The sequence below is a fragment of the Mustela nivalis genome, assembly GCF_964662115.1.
Source record: "Mustela nivalis genome assembly, chromosome: 6".
Classification (NCBI taxonomy): Eukaryota; Metazoa; Chordata; class Mammalia; order Carnivora; family Mustelidae; genus Mustela; species Mustela nivalis.
In genome coordinates this window covers 14,088,390-14,102,762 of record NC_139025.1, presented here as the reverse complement: position 1 = coordinate 14,102,762, position 14,373 = coordinate 14,088,390, and the positions used below count along the sequence as shown (strand labels likewise).

Here is a 14,373-nt window from a genome sequence, read left to right as displayed (position 1 = left end):
AAAAGAAAAAACCCTGGGGCTAAAAGTACTCTCTTTTTTTTTTGTTTTGTTTCCCTTACACCTTTTTAGTAGTTTCTACGTCCCTTAGTGATTTTTTTTCCTTTCTCTGTTCCCCCATTAGATACATAAACACCTTTTTTTTTTTTTAAAGGTTTATTTATTTATTTATTTTAAAGATTTTATTTATTTATCAGAGAGAGAGGGGGAGAGAGCGAGCACAGGCAGGCAGAATGGCAGGCAGAGGCAGAGGGAGAAGCAGGCTCCCTGCTGAGCAAGGAGCCCGATGTGGGACTCGATCCCAGGACGCTGGGATCATGACCTGAGCCAAAGGCAGCTGCTTAACCAACTGAGCCACCCAGGCGTCCCTATTTTTATTTTTTTTTAATATTTTTTTTGTTTATCAGAGAGAGTGTGTGTGCACCTGTGTGTGAAGGCTGAGTAGCAGGCAGAGGGAGGAGCAGGCTCCCTGGTGAGCAAGTAGCCCTATGTCAGGCTCGATCCCAGGACCCTGGGATCATGACCTGAGCTGAAGGCAGAGGCTTAACTGACTGAGCCACCCAGGTGTCCCAAGATTGATTTACTTTTAGAGAGTGAGCGTACTGGTGCACAGATGGGAGAGGGAGAGAGAATCTTATGCAGACTCTGCTGAGTGTGGAGTCCCACATGGGGCTTGGTCTCATGATCTTGAGATTATGACCTGAGCCAAAACCGAGAGTGGGACGCTTAACCGACTGTGCCACCCAGCCGTCCCGATAGGGGAGCATCTTTTTGCAGTCAAATAGTCAAATATTTGCCCACTGAGTTCAAGCCCCAAGGCAAAGCTTACTAAAAAAAAAAAAAAAGGTTCACCAGCAAATGTAGGAAGCTATGAAGACCAGTGAGCTATTGTGGAAAGGATGGAAAGGAGAGAGGTTCTTGATATCTTATCCCCTGTATTACATTGATTAGGTAGGAGGGTATCTAAGGAAGAAAATAAAATTACCAGGATAAAAATCCAATGAAAATGATGTTAATAATGGCAGTGAATGTTTTCTGAGCTCTTAGTTTATGCCACGTGGTCTTCATATGTAAGTTCCATTGATCTTGGCCGTGTAATCTATGAAGATGCCTCCTGAGGAAGGCACTACTAGCAGCCTCTTGGCACAGATGAGATAGAGACACAGAGGGTGCGGACTCACCAGCGACAAGCTGAAATGACTTGGGTGGGGGTCTTAGGTTTTATTTATGCAAATTGTCCATTCAGTTTTGTACTGGATCCATGTCTGCTCTATCTGTATCTGTCAAACCTAGTCCCGTCTTTCAGTGAATTGATGCATTAGGAAGATAGTTCTCTCTTTGCCCACCAGCCCATGCCAGACAGCTGTGCACCCACCTGTTTGAGAACTACAGCCTTAAGAGTTCTCAGTAATTTGGTCAGTCAGGGAGCAGCTAGCCCGATATTGGAGAGGGTCTGTGGGCATGGGGTGAAGCTTGGCACAGAGGCGAGAGCCAAGGTAAGGAGGGGAGGGCGGGGTTGGTGTGCACATGGGGGCTGGTGCTAGACCACTTATTCCAGGGGTCCTAGTTGAGAACCTTTTAGGACCTTTGCTAGGAGCAGTGGAGGATACAGAGGTAGGAAACTACTTTCACAGCATGTGTGATCCTGTCTGGGAGGTAATACCCGTACAGCTGGGCCGTGACTTCGCATCATTACCCAGTTACTCGATATGTACTTCAGGTACTGAATACAGTTGGTGTTCAGAGAAGGCCGAGTGTGGTATGTCTAGAGTGGTTGGGAAGGCTTCATGGAAGAGGTGAGGCCTAAAAACATCCTGGAAGGATTGGTCATTTAGAAGTAGGACAGGGACACCTGGGTGGCACAGTCCGTTGAAGGTTCCTACTCTTGGTTTTCGCTCAGGTCTGCTGTCAGGGTCATGCAGTCGAGCTCTGTGCCAAGTCTGCTTGAGTCTGTCTCCCCTTCCCTCTGTGCCTCCACACCCATCCTCGCAGGTGTGCCCTGGCTTTCAAATAAATCAATAAATCTTTAAAAAAAAAAAAAATAGGACAGAGGAGGGCAGTGTAGGCTAGTGAGTGATTCTGCTTTTCGTTTTTTTTTTTTTTAAAGATTTTATTTATTTACTTGACACAGAGATCACAAGTAGGCAGAGAGGCAGGGAGAGAGAGGGGAAAAGCAGGCTCCCTGCTGAGCAGAGAGCCCGATGTGGGGCTCGACCCCAGGACCCTGAGATCATGACCTGAGCCAAAGGCAGAGGCTTTAACCCACTGAGCCACCCAGGCGCCCCTTGCTTTTCATTCTTATTTATTATTAATATTCCTGTGTATATTCATGTATGTCCTCAGTGTTTTCCCTAAGCTAGTCCTCACAAAATACCCCCAAGAGGACAGGACTTACATGTATTATTTGTCAGACCTTTTTTGTTGGTCTGAGTCAAGGATTGCGACCTGCCCGGCCACGGCTGATAGATCCTGTGCGTGATCCACACAGAAGCTGAGTTGGAATGTGCCTGGGTGTCACGCACCCTCACTTTGACACACTCCTTGCCATTCCTTCTGTCTTACGCCTGAGCTCAGTCATCATTGAAACCACGTGCCTTTGTCAACACTTGAGTTTGCACCTGGGGTATTAAGATTTCATTGAGAAAAGGAAAAGGAACTTTAACAGGTTCTCGTTAAGTGAAATTCCCTTCAGAGCCTGAGAGCCTAGGTTTAAAACCTAATCTGGGGGAACCTGGATGGCTCAATCAGTTAAGCGTCTGCCTTCAGCTCAGGTCATGATCCCAGGGTCCTGGGATCGAGCCCCGATTCGGGCTCCCTGCTTCTCCCTCTCACACTCCCCTTGCTTGTGTTCCCGCTCTCACTGTCTCTCTTTCTGTCAAATAAATAAAATCTTGAAAAAAAAAAAAACAAAACCCAAAACACAAAAACCCCTAGTCTGCTCTTTTCCCAATCTCCTCTTAAATTTTCTTTTGCCTTTTTACTAAAGGAAGTAACATCTTGTCTTTCTGGTGTAGGCCACTTTACTTTCTCTTACTCCTGGCTGCCTCAGAATGGGAGACTGAAACTTGCATGCCTATGTTGATATTTAAAGCCTGAAAAGGCCATTTCCCTTTAATTTATGTAACTTTCCCCCCACTGCATATGAGTAAGGGCCTGCTGGGAAGAAATCAGCTTGAAGGACACTTTCAGTGTATAAACTAGTGAATGAAAACAGGGGTCTAGAAGTGGAAGCTTTCTTTCAACACAACAAAATTTTCAGTTTGCTTTTGCAAGTACTTTATCTTCCTTCTTGGCATTTATTTTGGCTGTTTGCTGTCTTTTAGGTTACTGTTGTTGATAAAAGACTGCCAAACACTACAATGATTCTTCCTTGTTTTATGGCTGATGACTTTTTTCTACATCAAGTCAGTTCTGTGGCCCTAGTAAACCCCCAAAGAGCGCCTGTGGTTAGAACTGGGATAGAAGCCCAGGGAACTCCCAGCTCACCATTCAGCTCTGCCTCCCTTGGACTTAACGACGAGGCTTCTTCTCCAGTCTCTGATTCTTGGTTCCAGCTTCAAAGGACGAAATGGGCATGAGTCATTATCTGTGGTGGTTTTGCATGAAAGACTGAGTGTGTGAGGTGTTTATAACCTTCGAGGTAATTAAGAGAGCACCGTAGTGTTGCTGGCTTCCCTCTGACCTCCGGGGGAATGGCCTGGTTCTTCCTGAGGTTTCCGGTGGCGAGGATGGGTGCAGGTTGAGCCAAGAAGGTCATGGGTAAGGAGCAGAAGCGTTGGGGTGCCCCTCCCAGTGGTGGAGCCTGTAGGAAAGAAGCCAGCGACGAGGGGACCTTAGGCAATTAGCGGGAGGGACGGAGCCCGGGGCGCTCTGCCAAGCACCTTCATGTGTCGCCTTCCCTCTTGGCAGGCCCTGAGTGACCGCTTCAGCGGTGAGATCCCCGATGACCAGATGGCGCACAGCTCCTTTTTCCCAGATGAATACTTCACCTGCTCCTCCTTGTGCCTCAGCTGTGGGTAAGTGAGGCCTGGCCACCTCGGGCAGAGATGGAGAATTCAGACTTCAGTGTGTGTGCAGATCCCCTAGGGTCTGGCTGAGTTACAGATTCTGAATTACGGAGGGGCTGGGGTCTGAGAAGGTGCATTTCCAGCAAGTTCCCAGGTGATGCCGGTGGTCGGGGGACCCCACTTCGAGGTTGCAAAGGATTCTGGGATACATGGCTATGAAGTGTTTTCTGAAGATCCCGACCTGGTTTAGATATGAAATCGGCTGGCTTCTGGCTTGGGCGGTGTTTACTACAGAAAACCTTAGGTTGCTTTGTTTTTCTGCGTTTCTCCTACAAAGACTTTGAATTGTAGTCATTCCGCTTGCTTAACTCAACATTTTCCAGCCTGGAGTGTACAAAGCTCTGTGGTAGGTGACAGTCCTAGGTGATTCCTTTCACTGTGAGGGTCAGCCTCTTAGAACACCTTTAGAATTCTCTCCAGGAGCTTTCAAAACTCTCAAGGCCGGGACCTCAGTTCCAGGGATGTTCACTTAACAGAGCTGGGGTCGGGCCCTTGTGTTGGTGCCCTTGAAAGGGTCCTCAGATGATTCTCGTGTGTTGAGGACATTGAGTTAGGGCCGAGCTCCTCAAGCCCTCATCTGTGTGTGCATGACCTTGGGGTTTTGGTGAAATGCAGGTTCTGCATCAGTGGGCCTGGCTGTGATTGTGTATTTTTGACAAACCTCCTGGTGACGCTGGTGCTCCATTCGATTCTCACCGTTGAGCACGTGTCAGAAAACCCTGATGAATATGTTAAAACATGGCATTGGGCCTTGCCCCCCCAGTTTCCGATTCAGTGAGTCTGATGGAGGGCCTGTGAGTTTGCGTTTCTGGTATGTTCCCGGGTAATGCTGATGTTGCTGACTGGGGCCACACTTTGAGGATCGCTGGATTCATTCGAGCTGTGGGCAGTATTAAATCACAATCTGGTGGCTTGTCTAATGGAACTCAGGGGACTTAAATGCAGCGTGTCGGTGAGATCGCAGTCTCCGGGTCCTCTAGACACTTCCCCCCACTGCAACCCTCTTCCCCATTGAATTGTCTTTACTCCAATCAGGACCACTGCCCCACATTGTCCACATGTATCCTTCTAGAGCCTTTATTGTGAATGGTCTTTCTGCATGGAACCCTATATGCAGGCTACCTACTGGGCACTGAACCACACCACCACCTTGGCTCTGGATTTCTAAAAAGGATTTGGCTTTTAGATTCCACGGTCTGGGCTGGGGAGAGCTAAGGATTATGTTGGAGAGGAAAGTGGGATATTACTTGCCAGTTTGACTTGTTACCTTCCTTTTTTGTTTACCCCACAGCCCAGCATGAGGGGCTTAGGCTTTGTTGGATCATTACTTTCCCATTCTGACAGCCTCAGCAGCGTTTCCAGAACTTTCCCTCCTATCATAGCGAAATTCTAAAGTCCTGCTCTCTGTTTTTGCATTGTCAGGATGGCAGAGCGCACTGTTTATTTGGAAGGTTTTCTTGTTCAGCTTAAGCCTCCTCTTAATACACTGCCAAATTTTGGAGGCTGGTTTTGTTTTATATCTTGGCAGCCTGTTCTGGTTAAACTTCCCATTTTGTGCTTTTTTGGATTTGGGGGTTTCCTGAGCGCCATTCAGGTTTTCTCTTCTGTCAGGGTGGTGCCTTCTTACTCCTGCATTTCTGCCGTGGGACCACGTGGTTTTTCCCAGGAAGACAGTCCTCGCTGTCTTCTCCTTTCTCCCCACACAAGGGTTAACAGTGGCCACGTCTCTGTAGTGCTGCCAGGTCTCGTAGAGGAGAGGCATGTGGATTTCTGAGCCCCACACGGCACCTGCTGTGCTCAGGATTTGGGGCCCAGTACTATAACCAAGGTCTGGTGTTGGCCCCGTGTCTGGCTCAGGGTCCCGGTCCCCTGTGTCAGTGTCAGGGATTCCTTTAGCCACCTCACTGTCAGCTTTTGGGCTTCACTCAGGGCTGGATGTAAGAACAGCATGAATCATGGGAAAGAAGGAGTCCCTCACGAAGCCAAGAGCCGCTGCCGGTACTCCCACCAGTATGACAACCGCGTTTATACCTGCAAGGTGAGTGCTCTGCTCCGGCAGCTGGCTTGCTGCCCTGCTCTGCTTTTGAGAAAGACTAGGGGTCACCCACTCCCGCTTCCCGAAGTATTTGAAGTTTAGATGGAGTGTGTCTGGGACTTCTCTCCAGCTCTAACCAGAGGAACTCCCATGCCTCCGTTGCTGGGACCCCTTGGTTCATTTGTTAATTTCCCAGCCTATTTTCCCTGTATTCTGTGGAGCCTGTATGCCAGGGGCATGTACACTGACTGTTCGTTCTTCTCCAGAGCAAGAGTGCTCTGCGGGAACCCTGTCTAATGGATTTTTGGTGGCAGGCGTAAATTACAGTTCTGTTTTGGGTCTCAGGATGGGTCCACATTCAATTCATGATCTTTTAGGGCACTGGCTTTTTTAGGGAAATGACCCTTCCTCTAATGTGAACTCAGGGTCTGCAAACCTTGGTATGGTTTGTGGGGAGGGGGCTGGCCAGGGTAATGAAGGGGTCAGGGGGTCTGGTGCACAGAGAAGAAGCTGGCAGAGTGCTCCATGTTTCAGGCCTGCTATGAGAGAGGCAAGGAGGTCAGCGTAGTGCCCAAGACATCCGCTTCCACTGACTCCCCCTGGATGGGTCTCGCAAAATATGCCTGGTCTGGGTGAGTTTCAACGGCGTCGATGTAGCTGAGGGTTGTTGGTGTGTTGGTCTGCCAGGCACCTGGCCGGGTAACATGATCTGTTTACTTTCCTTGTAGGTATGTGATCGAGTGTCCCAACTGTGGCGTGGTCTACCGTAGCCGGCAGTACTGGTTTGGGAACCAGGATCCTGTGGATACAGTGGTCCGGACGGAGATTGTGCACGTGTGGCCTGGAGTAAGAGCTGCTCCATTTTCTTCTTGTATCATTCAGTTATTTGTGTGTGTAGAGGAGTGGAGCTTGTGTAGAATTCAGGTTAACCTTGAATTTTAAAATATCTTGGTGATTTAGGGAGGCAGGATCTAGAGAGCCTTTTCTTGTTCTAGACCCTTAATTAATTCTTCTTGCCTAAATACTAGAAGCACAACTTTATTTATTTTTAATTAAAAAATTTATTTTTTAAAGATTATTTATTTATTTAACAGAGAAATCACAAGTAGGCAGAGAGGCAACCAGAGGGGGAGGGGAAGCAGGCCCCCTGCTGAGCAGAGAGCCCGATGCAGGGCTGGATCCCAGGACCCCTGAGATCATAACCTGAGCTGAAGGCAGACGCTTAACCCACTGAGCCACCCAGGCGCCCCATAGAAGCACAACTTTAAATAAAACTAAAAGTTGACCAATTGTTATACTGCCTTAGCAAATAGGATTTTTTCATATTCTCATTTCCACATGCAGATTTTTCCAGTTTCCACATTGCTTTAGTTTTTATTATCAAAATGCTATAGTGACATTCTTTATGTGAGAAATCCTCTGTTCCAGAAAATTCTCTTGCCGTATATTTAAGAAGTGGGATTTTGTCAACCCTTACAGTTTTTTAATTTGACTTTTGAATTCAAGATACTGGAAAAACAAATCTGTTTGGAGGCACAGTGTGGTGCTCTCATTCTTACTGGTAAATCCCAACACACCCCAAACCTTTTTCTCTTTGTAGAAAAAAGAGGAGTGATTTTCTTGAAGGGACTTATCATATTTGGTGCTGTTCCCCTTGCTGGGTGACTCCTAAAGGTAGCAGTCAGCCCGACTTTTCTGGGGCCACTAATTCCCATAAAACTGAAGAGTTTTGGGCACCTGGGTGGCTCAGTTGGTTGAGCAACTACCTTCTGCTCAGGTCATGATCCCAGAGTCCCGGGATCGAGTACTGCATTGGGCTCCCAGCGCCACGGGGAGTCTGTTTTTCCCTTTTCATGCTTTGTTTTTCTCTCAGCTAAAAATTAAAAAAAAAAAAAATCCAAAACTGAAGATTTCCTTATTGTTTTGTTCTTCTCTCCAGTTTCCAGTCCCACCAAAATGTGTTTCTGTGCTATAGTCTTATTCTGGAGCCCACCCTGTTGGCACAGTGGGCCAGGCCATCCTGTCCCCAGGACTTAATGTGGCCTTGACTAGTATAATTTTCTCTCTACACTTTTTCTGACTATGTCATTTGATTTTGGGTCTGTGTTCTTTCTTGTGAATGCTGTTATCTCTGTGGTTAGATACGTGTAGTCTAAGAAAGCTGTGATATCCTAGACCCCTTTTAGTCCACATTCCTTGTGGTCCTTGGGATTAGGGGATGCAGGCCCCTCCCCTTCTGTTCGTTCACTCAAGTCATTATGTCAACCCAAGTATTGGTTGATCACTATGTGCCCAGAATTGAACCTGATGCTTTAAAAATACAGGGTCAAAAAAGGTAGGTTATTATATTTAGAGAGCTTGGTCTAATAGCAAGTCGAATACATAAATAGGAACTGTCTTTACACATGGAAACAGGATTCCTGACAACGTATAGGTATTAGAGGAACCCACGAGGGAGGGCTCCTAACCCAGCCTGGGGTGGAGGGTGTCTTCCGGAAGGCGCTGCCATTTCACTCGAGTATCTCTTAGATTGTACATCTCATTTATGGGCAGGTAAGGCCTGAATTGAACAGTTGTGCACCCGGTCTTATGGTTGCCTCAAAAGGAATGAGTCAGTAATGTGTGTTTGGGTGTGATTCTGTCTAGAAGCCCAGAGGGATTCTTGGTCTGTACCCCTTCTTCTCTGCCAGGGAGTTTGTGGTTCTGAGTTGGCCATCGACGAGCGTACAACTCACTTGAGACCACCTCCCCCCACCCCTTTACTCCCTTTGCTCAGAGCATGATGGGAGCCTGCATTCTCCTTTCAGACTGATGGATTTCTGAAGGACAACAACAATGCTGCCCAGCGCCTGTTGGATGGGATGAACTTCATGGCCCAGTCGGTGTCTGAGCTTAGCCTTGGGCCCACCAAGGCCGTGACTTCCTGGCTGACAGACCAGATTGCCCCTGCGTACTGGAGGCCCAACTCCCAGATCCTGGTACGGTGCGGCAGGGTGCCGCTGCCTCCCTGGCATGGCCTGTTCTGCTGGTGCCATTTTGCTGTGTCTTCAGCTTGGTCTGTGAGGGAGGCCGGGAGTTCTCTTTCAGTCAGGTTAGCTCCCAGCACGTTAGAAAGGGTGGGGCACAAGAGGCAGCCAGTGTTCTCTTGCCCATTGATGTCTCTGTGTTACTTTGTGGTTAATCTCTTTTTGGTGGGTTATAGTTCCTTTGCCTCCGAGGCTAGTTCTTTATTGGTCAGTTGTCTGCGGTTGTAGATTCACAGAATCTGGAGGAAAAGGAGCATTTAGAGGGCATGTGTCTTGGTACGTGAATCTCTGCAGTACCTACAGCAAGGGAGCCCCCAGCTTAGGCCCACATGCTTTGTGACAGGAAGCTTGCACCTCACCAACTTCCCAAAGGCTCTTTCGAGAAGCTGTGGAAAAAAGTGAATTCTCATTGGTCTTCTGGCTAGACTTAGCGTAGTCTTTTTTGAGAACGCTGTGACTCAGCCAGATAGACTTGAGGGGGCTTTCCAGAGACTTCTCGGAAGAAATGGGTCACAGCTGGGCTTCAGCGGGTGCACTCTTCATGAGGGCAGGCCTCAGGTTCTCTCCGTGACTGCTGTTGGGGTCCTGCCGTTCTCAGTAGCATTGGCCGGGGTTGGGGGTCCTCCCCCTGGGTCTTGCTGGCTTTCTCAGTCCATAGAAATGAATTAACGTCTGCCTTTCTGTTTATTTTGGGCTTGGAACAGAGCTGCAACAAATGCGCTACATCCTTTAAAGATAACGACACCAAGCATCACTGCCGGGCCTGTGGGGAGGGCTTCTGTGACAGCTGCTCGTCCAAGACCCGGCCAGTGCCCGAGCGGGGCTGGGGCCCTGCGCCGGTGCGGGTGTGTGACAACTGCTACGAAGCCAGGAATGTTCAGTTAGGTAACGTGGGGCCCAGGAGCCTGCAGGGGTGGAGGGCGCCGGCTCTCCTTGGCCCGGGGTCCTGGGAAGTGGGACTCCCACATGCCTCACCCTGTTCCTCACCCAGTCACTCTAATGAGGGCAGCTGCTGGTCCTGGTCCTTGGCGTCCTCTAAGCTCTTCGTTAACAGAGTCCTAGGCTGTGCGAGTCGTGGGCAGGGGTTTACCCTGTCCTGTCTTAGCAGACATGGCTTAGACTGGGTCTTTTTTCTGGAGACGGTTCTTGGTCACGCTCCTAGAACCTTTCTGGCTTACCCCGAAAGGAACGTTTTTATTTATAAAACAGCTCCAGAGGGTTGAGGTCAAGGACTGACAGAGCTTACTCGGTGTCAGGGTCTGACCTTACTCCAGCCCAGACCCTTGCCGTCATTGCAGGGCAGCAGGCACCGGGTTATCCTGGGAGAAGAATCCAGAAGCACTCTGCTGTCGGCGCCTCAGTTTTCCATTTGGGAAATGACTAAGAGGTGACGGCTTTTCCTTTCGCACTGTCTACAGATGTGACTGAGGCACAGGCTGATGATGAAGGCGGGACGCTGATCGCCCGGAAGGTGGGCGAGGCCGTGCAGAGCACTCTGGGAGCCGTGGTGACAGCCATTGACATACCGCTAGGTGGGTGTAGCGTATGTGGGATGAGGGGTTTCGGAGTACCCTGGGCTGTCCTTGTGTCAGAGCCTTGCTGACCGGAAATTGATATTTGCTTGCTTTTGCTGGAAACCTTAGCGGTTTCATGTTTAATCCTGGAGGCCATCTGTTACACTATCCATTGCTGCATAAGGAGCTTCCTAAAAATGGAAAGGCTTGACACAGCGCCATTTTATCATGTCTCACAACTTCGAGTCAGGAAGGGCAATTATTCCGGCCTAGGGGGCCTTGCTGGAGTTACCGCCTGATACTCCAGTATGGCAGCCTGACCTGTCTCGAGGAGCCGAGCCAACCTCGCTTACATGCTGGGCACCCTTCCGTGTGTTCTCCAGGCCTCTCTACATGGGTTCTCCAGGGGTCGTTGGACCTGTTACATGGGGCTCAGGGCTCTTAAAAGCTAATATCCCAGGAGACAGGAAGTAGAAGCCACCAGTGTCTTGAAGATCTGGGCCTGGAAATGGCACTAATGCTATAGCCTCCTGGAGACACAAAGCCTGCATTTGGAGTAGGGGCCGGGAGTGTCAGAATCTGTGGCTGTCTTTGATCTGCCACACCAGCCACGCTGCTACTCACTGACCCTTACTCACCTCTAGATGTGAAGGGTGCTTGTAACTAGGAGGGCCCGAGGGAGGGGAGGGGAGACCCACCAGTGTGTGGAAGGCTTGGGCACTGTTGGCTGGGCCTGGGGTGTTTCTGCCTGTTACAAGGGAGCAACCAGAGGCTCCCGGGTGGCTGGTGGTGAAAATCACTCGGATCCGATTTACCATCCTGTGGCTTAAGGGTGAACAGATGATGAACTTTGGACTCAAGGGCACAGGAATAGATTTGCCCAGGCTTGCAGCACAGGTGGCATATGCTCTCGGGGGTGCCTAATTCCTGGGCTCACCAAGGGTTCACCTGCTGCGCGCTCACTTCTGTTGGGTCCCAGGTCAGTGCGTTAGACTTGTCACGCTATTTCTTGTAATCCCCATAACTGCTCTTGAACGTGAGCTGTTGAAGAGGAGGAAGCCAAGACCCAGAGAAGTTAGGTAACCTCTCTCGATCCTGTAGCCACTAATCAGCATGTACTCAGTGGAACTGTGATTTGTGTGAAGAGATGTCCTGACTCCCAGAGTCTGGACTGCTTTATCATTATTCTAGTGTTTTTTTTTTTTTTTTTTTTTTAAGATTTTGTTTATTTGAGAGAGAGAGTGTGAGCACAAGCGGGGGGAGTGGCAGAGGGAGAGGGAGAAGCATATCCTCCGTGGAGCTGGGAGCCCAGGCCCCTGGGATCTCGACCTGAGCCGCAGGCAGCTAGCTGCTTCACCGACTGAGCCAGCCAGGTGGCCCGACTCCAGTGGTATTTATGCAGCTGTGCTGCGGGATCACCTGTGAACTCGATAGACACGTAGACCTCAGCGCGTAGTCCCCGGCCCCAGATCTCCTGACCTGCATGGCGTGGGGTGCAGGCCAGGTGTATGCATGTTTTAAAAGCTCTGTAGGAGGGTTGCCTGGGTGCTGCCGGCTCCTTAAGACTTTCTCCCTCTCCCTTTGCCTCCCTCCCCCGCATGTGCTCTCGAATCTTCACAAACCAACCAGCCCTTTAGGCAGTTGTGTGTGCAGTAGGACCACGAGCCCGTGAAGAGTCTGAGGGCGTCTTTTTGGCCCGAGGAGTGGGGGTTGGGGGCTCAGGGTGCATGGCTCCCCGCGGCGTGCCCACCGGTGTTGTCTCCACCACAGGGCTGGTGAAGGACGCAGCCAGGCCAGCGTACTGGGTGCCCGACCATGAGATTCTGCACTGCCACAGCTGCCGGAAGGAGTTCAGCATCAAGCTTTCCAAGCACCACTGCCGGGCCTGCGGACAGGGCTTCTGTGACGAGTGCTCCCATGACCGCCGGGCTGTCCCTTCTCGAGGCTGGGACCATCCTGTCCGAGTCTGCTTTAACTGCAATAAAAAGCCCGGTGACCTTTAACCCCAGCTCCCTCTCCGCGTCCTTCACAATTCCTTAGGTTCTCAGGGTTAGAAACAGAAGTCTCGTTGATGTTGGCCCTCCTCTCGGGCACCTGTCACGGCGTGTGTCCTCTGCTCTTCCTGGTGTGAGGGGTGGGGCAGGTGGTGAGCAGGGGTGTGAGCCTGGCAGCCGGAGGTGTGAACCCCTCAGGGCAGGGGAACCGAGCAGCTTATAGCAAAGGGAATGAAGCTGAATCCGTTGCATTTACTTCAGTTAGAAATAATAAAGATCTAAATATATGTGTAGATACATCTGAAGGGAACGTGGAGCATATTCAGGCTGCTGCTGGCTCCGACGACTTAGCACAGTCTGTCCCTAGCACAGGGACAAGGTGGCCGTGGCCGCAGGTCTTCCCCACAGAACAGAGCCAGGAACAGAGCCACTGTATTGCTAGTCACCTTTTGCTTCTTCTCTGTGAGCCTTTGAAGCCTCTCTTTTCCTTGCCTTTTCCCAGGTACCTCTTGCTTGGAAGGGCCGGAAAGGAACCTTCGGGGGCCCCCTGGGGCAGGGTCCCTATCCTAGGCCTAGGCCGATGTCAGAGACTACCCAACTTAGCGTGCAGGTCACCAGAGTGGGTGGAGGGTGAGGGGTAGGGTCCTTGGCCCCGAGTACTGGGGAGCGCGCGGGAGGAAACCGGCCTTCCCCAGCTGGGTTTCCTATTTCTTGATGCTTCTGTGTCCACTTGGCTTTCCCGGAGGCCGCCCCCTGCCCCCAAGTAGAGCACCTGCTTCCTTCCTCTCCGCCCTTGCGAGCCCACCATCTGCTTCTGAGTGTTGCACTAGGATTTTTATTGCTTATTTTGAAGTGTCTTAATTCTTTGTTCCCTGATACGCGCCCCCTCTGGCCGTCGGAGGGGCAATATGAGAATCTTCCAGGGAAACAGCGCACCGAACGGACTGTTAGTTGTTTCAGATGCATATAAATATTTCAACGGATCATTAAGAAAAAATTCTCTCTGGTTCTTGCAAGAGAAGTCAAGTGAACTTTGGTTTCTCACCAAGAGCCGGGACATCCATCTCTCGTGACTGGAAAGAGACTGTTGTGCTGAACCTGTCATCGGGGCGGATTTTATCTTCAGTGGCCAAACACGAAGAATTCAATGTGACCTAGGTCTTGGCAGAACTGGGGGGTGGGCTGAGCTTCAGGGAGGGGCGGGGCAGTCAGTCCCGGCATGAGAGTCCGTGCGTCGGGAGCCCTGGCTGGCCTTGGTCCCTCGCAGACTGGCGTCCGTATTGCCTCCTGTGGCCCAGGGACTCAGGCCCTACTCCAGTACTGTGTATTCTCAAATTCGCCATTATAAAGGAATCTTCCTGCTGAATATGGACTGTGCTCTTTCCTTTAACTTCCCCAGTAGACCTTGCCTCTTTCTAGTCAATAGGAAAGTAGCTGATGGCTTTCAGAGCAGAAGCCAAGCGAGAGGGATGTTTCTGGGGTGGTAATATTTGACCTTTAATACCTCAGTCTGTTAGCCTAACAAGAGCTTGGAAAAAAGCAGCTGTGATGGGGTTTTCATCTCACGATGTTGGGCTGTTTCCCCCCAGCTCTTAGATTGCCTATTCCAGCTGTTTGCTAACTGGGAACTTGGAGGCTGTTCCTTTAGAGGGTACTAACAGATGCTCACAGAACTTTCTGGTGGTGAGGGCTCCATGCGTGAGCGGGACCTGGCCATGCTGTGGTCCTGCCCCTGGGCTC

At 50.2% G+C, this 14,373-nt stretch overlaps 1 protein-coding gene across 5 annotated transcripts in view; it reads left to right on the top strand.

Moving 5' to 3' along the window:
* Window positions 1-13,999, top strand: part of ZFYVE1 (zinc finger FYVE-type containing 1) — a 59,720-nt gene extending 45,721 nt beyond the window's left edge. For all 5 annotated transcript variants that reach the window (XM_082733404.1, XM_082733403.1, XM_082733402.1 and 2 more), the window contains 8 exons: window positions 3,907-4,013; window positions 5,994-6,102; window positions 6,634-6,731; window positions 6,828-6,945; window positions 8,907-9,077; window positions 9,830-10,010; window positions 10,544-10,657; window positions 12,410-13,999. In XM_082733404.1, the coding sequence (XP_082589530.1) occupies window positions 3,907-4,013; window positions 5,994-6,102; window positions 6,634-6,731; window positions 6,828-6,945; window positions 8,907-9,077; window positions 9,830-10,010; window positions 10,544-10,657; window positions 12,410-12,642 (1,131 nt within the window). In that variant the 3' untranslated portion in view covers window positions 12,643-13,999. The remainder of the gene's footprint in view (window positions 1-3,906; window positions 4,014-5,993; window positions 6,103-6,633; window positions 6,732-6,827; window positions 6,946-8,906; window positions 9,078-9,829; window positions 10,011-10,543; window positions 10,658-12,409) is intronic.
* Window positions 14,000-14,373: the final 374 nt, after the last annotated feature.